The sequence below is a fragment of the Lutra lutra genome, chromosome 5 (genome assembly GCF_902655055.1).
Source record: "Lutra lutra chromosome 5, mLutLut1.2, whole genome shotgun sequence".
Taxonomy (NCBI): domain Eukaryota; kingdom Metazoa; phylum Chordata; class Mammalia; order Carnivora; family Mustelidae; genus Lutra; species Lutra lutra.
Window position 1 is genome coordinate 155,304,014 of NC_062282.1, and position 11,451 is coordinate 155,315,464.

Consider the following 11,451-nt stretch of genomic DNA (forward strand, 5'->3'; position numbering starts at 1 on the left):
AAGAATCATAAGATACCTGGGAATAAACCGAACCAAAGAGGTAAATGATCTGTACGCGAGGAACTACAGAACATTCACGAAAGAAATTGAAGAAGACACAAAAAGATGGAAGACCATTCCATGCTCTTGGATCGGAGGAATAAACATTGTTAAAATGTCTATACGGCCTAGAGCAATCTGTGCTTTTAATGGCATTCCAATCAAAATTCCACCAGTATTCTTCAAAGAGCTGTAGCAAATAATCCAAAATATTATGGAATCAGAAGAGACCCTGAATCACTAAGGAAATGTTGAAAAACAAAAACAAAACTGGGGGAATCACGTTACCTGCTTTCAAGCTTTACTACAAAGCTGTGATCACCAAGACAGCATGTTACTGGCATAAAAACAGACACATGGACCAGTGGAACAGAGTAGAGAGCCCAGATATGGACCCTCAACTCTATGGTCAGTTAATCTTCGACAAAACAGTTAAAAATATACAGTGGAAAAAAGACAGTCTCTTCAATAAATGGTGCTGGGAAAACTGGGAAGCTATATGTAGAAGAATGAATCTCGACCATTCTCTTACACCATACACAAAGATAAACTCAAAGTGGATAAAAGACCTCAACGTGAGACAGGAATCCATCAGAATCTTAGAGGAGAACATAGGCAGTAATTTCTTCGATATCAGCCACAGCAACTTCTTTCAAGATATGTCTCCAAAGGCAAAATAAAAAAAGCCCAAATAAACTTTTGGGACTTCATCAAAATCAAAAGCTTCTGCACAGCAAAGGAAACAGTCAACAAAACAAAGTGGCAACCCACGGAATGGGAGAAGATATTTGCAAATGACAGTACAGACAAAAGATTGATATCCAGGATCTCTAAAGAACTCCTCAAACTCAACACACACAAAACAGATAATCATATCAAAAAGTGGGCAGAAGGTATGAACAGACACTTCTCCAATCAAGACATACAAATGGCTATCAGACACATGAAAAAATGTGAAATAAGCTTAACCTGGGGGGTTATACACCTGTAATCTGAAAACTGTAAAAGATTAATGAAATAAAGATGATACAAACAAGTCCAAAGATACACCACACTAATGAATTGGAAAAAATTTATATTGTCTAAGTGTCAATAGGACCCCAAGCAATCTACATATTCAATTCAATTCCTGTAAAAATAGCAATAGTTTTCAGAGAACAAGAATAAATACTTGAAGCCACAAAAGGCCCCAAATAGGCAAAGCAAATTTGAGAAAAACAAAAACAGCTGGAAATACAATAATCCTTGATTTCTAGATATACTAAAAAGTTATTGTAATTAAAACCCTATGGTAATGACATAAAAATAGACATACAAAATGTAACCGGATAAAGATCTCAGAAATAAACACACACTGATATGTTCAATTAATCTACGGCAAAGAAGGTGAGACTATACAATGAGGAAAATACTGTCTCTTTGATAAGTAATGCTGGGAAAACTTCACATTAAATTCCAATAAACAGTTACGTCCAGTAAAACTGGGCCATTTTCTTACACTATATGGAAGATAGACCCAATATAAATTGAAAATATGAATAAATGATCTGGAACCATAAAATCTCTTTAAAATACATAGATGGGGATATCCTAGAGATCTGCCTTAACAACATTATTCTAGATGTGTCTTCCTACTCAATGGAAACAAAAGCAAACACAAACTATTGGGATTATGTCAAATAAGATTTGCACACCAAAGGAAATCAATAAAATCAAAAGATTGAAGTTAATAAATAAGATTGAGTACACCTATCTTAATGAGCCCTGATAAATGTATAGAATTATTGAATCATTATATTGTACACTTGAAACTAACATAACACTGCACATTAATTTTAGTTGAATAAAATGAACAACAACAACAAAAACAGTAAAAATATCCCCAAACCAAAGGCAACCTAGTGAATGGAAGAAAATATATTCAAAATCTATATTTAATAAGGGGTTGACATACAAAATATATTTTAGGGATACATGGGTGTCTCAGTTGGTTAAGCATCTGCTTTCAGCTCAAGTAATGATCTCAGGGTCCTGGGATCAAACCCCACAGGGAGCCTCCTTCTCCTTCTCCCTCTGCCATTCCTCCTGCTTGTGCTCTCTGTCTCTCTTTAGCTCTAGGTGAAATAAATGAATGGAAATTTTTATATATATATATATATATATATATATATATATATATATATATATATACATATATATATATGTATATATATATATATAAAACTCGACACCAAAAAAAAAAAACCCTCATTAAAAGTGGACAGAGATCCTGACTTTTTTTCCCAAGAAGGACATGCAAATGAAAACAGACAGTGTAAAAAAAATCCTTAACATTACTAATCACCGGGAAAATGCAAATCAAAACTGCAATGAGATACCATATCACACATGCAAGAATGAATACTGTAAGATAAAGAAAAAATAAACAGTGTTGGTGAGGTTGTAGAGAAGTGGGAGCTCTCATGCATTGTTCATGAGAATATACATTGGTGCAGCCTTGGTTAAACTACTACGTATTTTATTTATTTATTTATTTATTTGATGCCATTGTAAATTGGATCAGTTTCTTAATTTCTATTTTTTTTAAGATTTTATTTATTTATTTGTCAGAGAGAGAGAGAGAGAGAGCGAGCACAGGCAGACAGAGTGGCAGGCAGAGGCAGAGGGAGAAGCAGGCTCCCTACAGAACAAGGAGGCCGATGTGGGACTCGATCCCAGGACGCTGGGATCATGACCTGAGCTGAAGGCAGCGGCTTAACCCACTGAGCCACCCAGGCGTCCCAGTTTCTTAATTTCTAATTCAAATAGTTTGATATTAGTCTATGTAGCACAACGCATTTTGTACATTGACTTTGTATCTTGCAACTTTAATGAATATATTTATGAATTTATTTATTGGTTGAAGAGTGTCAGTTTTACTTCTTTATAAGTTATGATTAGTTATATATATTTTCTTGCCTAGTGGCTTTACCAGGACCTCCAATACTCGCCTTGTTCTTGATAGTAGAAGAAAAGAAACAGGAGAGTGCAGGGCATGGTCATGCCTGCTGGCTTTAGTGAGACATTAGAAGAGCACGGGGCTGGGTTAGCTATTATTATCTGCAATCAAAGTTAATTAAAGTCTGGGGACTATGTTCCCATAGGTCATTCACTTCAAAGGTTTCCAAAATGATAACAAATTACTAAGGAACCTACCAATTTAGATCTTACCTGTTATACCAACCAGTATTTAATATACATAGTATTGTATAATCATAGTCGCTAGGCTCATTCCCAAAATGTATGTCTCTCCATCAACACCAAGTCAATTCCATTCATTTCCTATGCAAAAGAATTCTAATTCTGCATAGTGAGAATATAATACTTGATCACAGAAAACCTAAACGTTGTTATCAATTCCAAGAGGCAGCGGTGTCTGGAGATAAGTAGAATCTAAGGTAGATACTAAACTAGCAGAAAAAAGAAAAGCATCTTGAACTACAACTGGTAATGGATATTCTGTAGAAAATTTGTATGCTTATTAAGTTTCACAGATGTCAGACTTTGGTGATTATACCTACAAAAGGCAAAATAACTGTGAGAGTCTTAAATGAATATTTCATATACTTCCCAGGGTTCAGATACAGAAGAAAGCTATATGAAATTGTAATGTTTCTGTTTGACTAACTGCCTGGATGATATTTATTAAATAACTGTGTTATAAATACTCTTGTATGACCAAACCTGGCATAATTTGGAGCAGGCATCACTCATGATGTTGAGGGAGATATTTGAGAGTGAGAATTACCAAAATTTCAGACTCGAATCTCATATTATCTTTTCCTTTATTCTGTTATGTTAGTCACCATACTGTACATCATTAGTTTTTTTTTAAGGTTCAGGGATTTTTTTTAAGATTTTATTTATTTGACAGATAGAGATCACAAGTAGAGATGCAGGCAGAGAGAGGACGAAGCAGGCTCCCTGCTGAGCAGAGAGCCCAATGCAGGGCTTGATCCCAGGACTCTGGGATCATGACCTGAGCCAAAGGCAGAGCCTTTAACCCACTGAGCCACCCAGGTGCCCCACATCATTAGTTTTTGATGTTGTGTTCCATGATTCATTGTCAAAACTGATATTTTCAAAGATCTGCCAAAACTCAGTGACCAAGTGAATCTCATAATAATCTCCTTAATTTATCCTATTGCTTTTTGGAAAACTGGGGCACCTGGGTGTCTCAGTGAGTTAAAGGCTCTGCATTTGGCTCAGGTCATGATCCCAGGATTCTGGGATTGAGCCCCTGTCAGGCTCTCTGCTCAGCAGGGAGCCTGCTTCCACCTCTAGCTCTGCCTGCCTCTCTGCCTACTTGTGATCGCTGCCTGTCAAATAAATAAATAAATAAATAAATAATCTTAAGAAAAAAAAGAAAAACTATCTAGGGACGGAGTTATGATTTATTTTCATTTTCCTTGTGCATACCTACATAAGCACAACCTCAAATCATGCCAAAAATAATGGCATGATGTGTTCCTAAAATGATATAAAGAGTCATAATGTGGAAGACTTTTTAAAAGCTCAGTAAAATCCTATCGTTAATGTAACATTGCACTCTGCATTTGGAGTAGATTGATCTTCTAGATTAGATTAAAGAAATAATGGAAATATATTTATTAGTTATTCCAATAAATAGTTATTCCAATGGATTTCATTAATTGATGCAATTGCTTTATTATTGTGGGAACAATTCAATAAATATTTCAAAAATTTTAATAAATGACAGTACATTTTTCTACTCCAAGAATTACTATCTGTAGTCTGGTTGCACTGTAATTCATGGTTTTTTAATTCTTAAAACACAACCAATAGCTTTTGGTTTTTCTTTTCCCCAGGCAGGTAGTTATTCACTGATACAAATTTACAAAATAGTAATTAAAATATCAAGTAAATATCAATTACACACATGTAGTTTTTTTTTTTCTTTTAAAAAATATTTATTGGGGCACCTGGGTGGCTTAGTGGGTTAAGCCTCTGCCTTCAGCTCAGGTCAGGATCCCAGGGTCCTGGGATCGAGCCCCACGTCAGGCTCTCTGCTCAGCAGGGATCCTGCTTCCCCCTCTCTCTCTGCCTGTCTCTCTATCTACTCTCTCTCTGTCAAATAAATAAAATCTTTTAAAAAAATATTTATTTATTTTACACAGAGAGAGAGCACACAAGCAAGAGGAGCAGTAGAGGGAAAAGGAGAAGGAGGACCTCTGTAAAGCAGGAGGAGCCCAATGTGGGGCTTGATCCCAGTATCCTGGGATTATGACCTGAGCCGAAGGCAGTCACTTAACCAGCTGAGTCACCCAGGCTCCCTTATATTATTTTTCTTTACTGTGGTGTTTCGTTTCAAAGTCAGTACACATTACCTCCTTTTCTTTATTACCCATATTTTTAAAGTCTTTTCCATTAGCATGCTGAAAGTTATAGAGTTATATACTGATAGCCTTGACGATTTATGTGGCTTGTATAATTGGTTATAATTCAGACCTAAAACAGACTGCAGAAGAGGGCTGCAATATTGTCACTGATAATAAATAATAATAATAATATAATAATAGATAAATTTTGAGCACTTGGAATGTGTCATGCCTCACAAACATCTAATCACAGAGGTCCTTCTATTATTCTTATTCTAGGAAAAGAATAAAATATTTTTAGCAGACAGATAAATTTCTAAGCTCAGTGGAGAAAGTGAGGGAAGAAACCAAGCCAATCCATGGAACACGTATGTGTATGATATAAATATGCATATTTATATGTACAATATGTTTATAAGTATGAGAGCATAAATATGTATGTTTATATCTTGCCTATACATGTTCCATGAAGTTATTTGGGGGATGGGATGAAGAAATTGAAAACTTATGGTTTATACAGTTCAAAACTGTTAAATAATAATCTGTGTTGGAACTCTTTTTTTTTAAAGATTTTATTTATTTATTTATTTGACAGACAGAGATCACAAGTAAGCAGAGAGGCAGGCAGAGAGAGAGGAGGAAGCAGGCTCCCTGCTGAGCAGAGAGCCCGATGCGGGGCTCAATCCCAGGACCCTGGGATCATGACCCGAGCCAAAGGTAGAGGCTTTAACCCACTGAGTGACCCAGGCGCCCCTGTGTTGGAATTCTAATTCTTTTCTCACTTATCTATGCAATATGAGTTTGACAGTACAGAGTATTTCCTTAGTCTTTAAACTTATATGAGTTTTCTGTGTCCTAGGGTAGACGCACCTCAAATTAAATGTTGGATCACTCTTCACAACTTGCCTTACTCAGATCTTTCTTTGTGTTTATATCACCCTATAAGAGCCTTAGTTTAAGCATTTTTATTACTCTCTTGTTATCTGTTGGTATAAATGATTCCATGTCTAAACTCATGTGTATATGTGTGTATATAAACTTATATACATATATAATGGCCACTCAATAAATTTAGAATGAAAAATAAGTAAATGGTGATGATTTTTCAAGAACTACTTTATTTTCCAGAGATAATATAAGTATAATTTTAGCAAGATTAGAGAGCAGGCTCATTAGTGACAGAAGAAGAAGAATAATTAGCTTCTTATTTTATATTTCAACAGAATTATGACTAAGAGAAAAACAAATATCTTTAGAGCATACATTTACCACAAAATAGTCTGAATATACAAACCCAGAAAAGGACCATTACCTTAACCTAGGGAATGCCAATGTTTTGTATTATGAAATTTCCTCCTGCATTAATAGAGATCAGGATTTCAAGCTATTTTGATGTCTGTGTTTCATCAATACCAGCTTCTAAGAAACACTGAAGCATATGGAAACTTCTACATGTACTACATTTCTCTTTCTTAGATTGGGGTGGGTTCTCCACTTTTCAGCAAGGTGTCATGGAGGGTAAAATCTTTTGTTCTCACCGGGAATGCGATTGCAGTGAAGGTATTTATCATACATTCAATTTTGAAATGTGTCCTGCTGAACTCCATGTACACTGTCAGCCGTATGGATAATAAGTATTTATTAGACATATACTCTTTTGAAGCTATTTTATTAACAATACAGAATATTTATGGCTTCCAGGAGGGGAAATAGGTCTGGCAATTTTCATTAGTATACTTATGTCATCATGACTAGCCAAAAATAAATTAATATGGGATCTCTTTAATATTTTATTAAAGATTGATTTTTAATTATTTAAAGATTTTATTTATTTATTTACAGACAGAGATCACAAGTAGGCAGAGAGGCAAGCAGAGAGAGAGAGATGCGGAAGCAGGCTCCCCACTGAGTAGAGAGCCAAATGTGGGGCTTGATCCCAGAACCCTGAGATCATGACCTGAGCCACCCAGGCGCCCCTGATTTGTAATTTTAAAATGAAATTAAATGAGTTAATTTGATCGTCCTCTTTCCCCCCTCAAATTTACAAGATTTAATAACTAAGATCCATAATTATTAAACAATAGGCACAACTTTATGTTTATATTTGTAGAAAGTTGATCCATAGTTTTTACAACATTCTCTGGTAAAGAAAGAAAGAAAGAAAAAAGAAAGAAAAAAGAAAGAAAGAAAGAAAGAAAGAAAGAAAGAAAGAAAGAGAAGAATCCACTCAACAGAGTTTAAAAGGCACTGAACTTATCTTTTTTTTTCCTAATATTATCTATTTAAGAAATAGTTAGACAATTGCTCAGCAATAATAGTGAGATATCTCTGGTGAGATGATGGCAAATTTTATGGGATTCTAAAGATGGTGAGAAAGATATAAAATTTTACATCCAACTATTGATATAAGACCTGTATTAAATGTCACCATTTCTAATCCATTTGATTTGTCTCCCAACCCGTTACATTTCTTTTAGAGGTATGGTAGGTGGAAACAAATCCTCTGTAACTGATTTCATCCTTGTGGGGCTCTTTCCTGAATTTCAGCATTATATTGTCCTCAACTTCATGATCATTTTTATCTACACTTTTGCCTTCCTGGGAAACACACTTCTGATTGTCTTGATTTGGGGAGACTCTCGGCTCCATACACCCATGTACATTCTCCTCAGTCAACTCTCTCTCATTGACTTGACATTAACTTCCACCATTGTCCCAAAGATGGCTTCTAATTTTTTCACAGGGAAAAGGACAATATCATGGATTGGCTGTGGAACACAGAGTTTCTTCTTCCTAATGTTGGGAATGTCGGAGTGTCTCATCCTGACTCTGATGGCTTATGACCGCTATGTGGCTGTCTGCAACCCACTGCGTTACCCAATTATCATGAGCCCCAGGTTCTGTATGCACATGGTTTTGGGGTGTTGGATTGGAGGCTCTGTAAGTTCATTTATCCATACAGTCTACCCTATGCATTTTCCCATCTGTGGGTCACGGGAGATCCATCACTTCTTCTGTGAGGTCCCAGTCCTCATTAAGCTCTCCTGTGAAGACACGTCAGTATATCAGTTAGTGGTGGTGGTGACAAGCATTGTGTTGCTTGTTGTACCTTTCAGTCTCATCACAGCTTCCTATACTCTCATCTTCCTCGCGGTCTTCCATATGAACTCTGTCAAAGGAAGGAAAAAAAACCCTGGCCACCTGCTCTTCCCATTTAACTGTGGTGAGTCTCTTCTTTGGCCCAAACATATTTATCTATATGACTTTCACTTCCTCCCATAGTGCAGAGCAGGACCAAGCTCTTTCTGTATTCAGCAATATCCTAACCCCCATGTTAAATCCCCTAATTTACAGCCTGAGGAACAAGGAGGTTGTGGCAGCTCTCAAGAAACTTATGGGGAGATGTGTGCTTTCTTACTAGATGAAAACTACACCTGAGCTGTGGTAAAAACAAAACAAAACAAAACATGTTTATAACACAGACAAAAGTACCACTTTGAATGGTGTTGTTGGATTTAGGAAACCATGCTGATTGTGGCTTTATGTAAACAGACCTATTCATATGTGATTTTTTAGTATTCCAATGCAGGTTTCTTCATTTTACTTATAAATATCATTTGGGCATTATTAAGGCCTGGTAACAGATATTAAGGAGAGCATGTATTGCATGGAGCACTGGGTGTTACACGTAAGCAATGAATCTTGGAACAGTACACCAAAACTAATAATGTACTGTATGATGACTAACATAACATAATAAAAAAAAGTTAGAAAAAAGCTAATAAAATTATTTTGCATTTAAAAAGTAAATTTAATCTGAAATCTGAGATTACAAATTTTTCTTTAAATAAAATGAGAATCAATGTCTGGGTTTCACTTTGAACTTAGCATTCTTGAATCTGTTTGGTATTAAAGGTAGCAATATTAGAGAAAGACAAGAAGACAATGTAAGAGGAGGATCCTGAGCTTACCTCCCATCCTGGATACAGTGAGGTATCATCTACATTGATGCAACTAACTCTTAAAACAACATGGAGCCAAATGGCAGAAAAACATTCCATAGTTAATCACAGAGAGAAGACCACATAAAAAAGGGAGACATCATTGGGAATCTCCGTGAAATCAATAAATCTATGAAAGTCACCTCAAAAGTATAAAGATGTGAAAGGATCAGAGTCCACACCAGGTGCCCCTCATACAGGGGACATGCACAGGGTAGAAGAGTCTCCATAATATCTGACTTTGAAAGTCAGTGGAGCTAAACTTTGAGGCTTCAAAATAGGTAGCTAAACTCTTAGAGAGCTGGTGGGTAACAGCAAAACAATTACACACTTTTTTTCAACCAGCATACTAAATAAATAATGCATCCCAAGACACAGTACACTGAGGTATCGTGAAGATTTATTTACTAATCTTATAACATGTGGCAGAAGGCCAGGGATATTTCAATTTCTACAGGAACAAAAGTCCTAGTAGGTGCCATATATTTTCCCCTCATGTGATCAATATAGTTAGAGTCTCAGGGGAGCCAGCAGTAACACACTCCATCAACATTGTAAGCACTGTGTACCCTGTCCTTGCATTTTCCCTGCAGACCTGCATCATCTCAACCTCTCATATTGGCATGCACCCTTCTAAAATGATGAGAAGATATAACCTAATATACCAGAATGCCTGCAATTCCAGCAATCTGGCTTCTTAGCAGGCTGTGCAGGGAGAACGATCTCCCATTTAGTATACTCACAAATGTGGTAGATAGACTAATTGCAGACAGCTAGGCTGACTGTCAGCTCTCACCACCAACAAGCTCACAGCAAACTCATACATGCCTCTCAACAACTCCGTGGCCCAACAACACTCACTTCACCCACAGGAGGCAAAGTTGGTCATTGCAGCTAACTAAGCTGAAAGCAATTGCAGCTCAGCCAAAACAGGAGTGCATGCTATCCTCACAGGGGACACTGCTGGGGTACCTGGTTCTAGTGACCAGTGGAATTCTCTGCAAGGCAGTACAGGATATCTTCTACACATGTCACTAGTTTCAAGACCAGGAGATGTAGCTGACCTACTTAATACATAGAAAAAAAGCACAAAGAATCAAAATGAGGAAACAGAGAAATATGGCCCAAATGAAGCAACAAGAAAAAAAAAATAGAGAAAAAGATAAATGAATTGGAGATAAGCAATATGCCTGGTAAAAAACTGAATGTAGTGGGTATAAAGATGCTCACTGGACTTGAGAAAAAAGTGGATGAACTCAATGAGAACTTCAACACAGAGATAGAGTTGTTTCTCTATATTTCAAAGAGAATATTGAAATATATTTCAATATTTGAATACTGGATATTCAATATTCAATATTTCAAAGCTGAATAATGCAACAACTGAAATAAAAAATACACAAGAGGAAATCAAGAGCAGATTAGAATATGCAGAACAGATCAGTAATGTGAAAACAGAATAATGAAAAGAAACCAAGCTTCAAAGCAAAGATTAATAATAATAATAATAATAATAATAATAATAATAATAAAGGATATGTTAAGAGAAATCTGTGATATCATTAAACATAATGATATTTGCATTAGGGATCTTGGAAGAAAAAAATGAAGTGGGGCAGAAAATTTATTTGAATAAATATAGATAAAACTTTCTCTAATCAGAAGGATCCAATATCAAGATCCAGAAAACACAGTGAGCATCGAACAAGATGAACCAAAGGCAGGCCACAGCAATGTACATAATTAATAGAACAAAATGACAAAATGAAAAAAAAAATTTTTTTTTAAGATTTTATTTTTTTATTTGGCAGACAGAGATCACAAATAGGCAGAGAGGCAGGCAGAGAGAGAGAGGAAGGGAAGCAGGCTCCCTGCTGAGCAGAGAGCCCGATGCGGGGCTTGATCCCAGGACCCTGGGATCATGACCTGAGCTGAAGGCAGAGGCTTTAACCCACTGAGCCACCCAGGCGCCCCACAAAATGAAAAATTTAAGAGCAATAAGAGAAAACAGTTATAAATGAGGGGAACCCTAT

At 36.2% G+C, this 11,451-nt stretch overlaps 1 protein-coding gene across 1 annotated transcript; it reads left to right on the forward strand.

The window, feature by feature from the left end:
• Positions 1–7,898: 7,898 nt before the first annotated feature.
• On the forward strand, positions 7,899–8,838 carry LOC125101086 (olfactory receptor 2L3-like). The gene is given in 2 exon segments (XM_047731731.1): positions 7,899–8,600; positions 8,602–8,838. Coding segments are annotated over 2 exon segments (939 nt in total).
• The last annotated feature ends 2,613 nt before the right edge of the window (positions 8,839–11,451 follow it).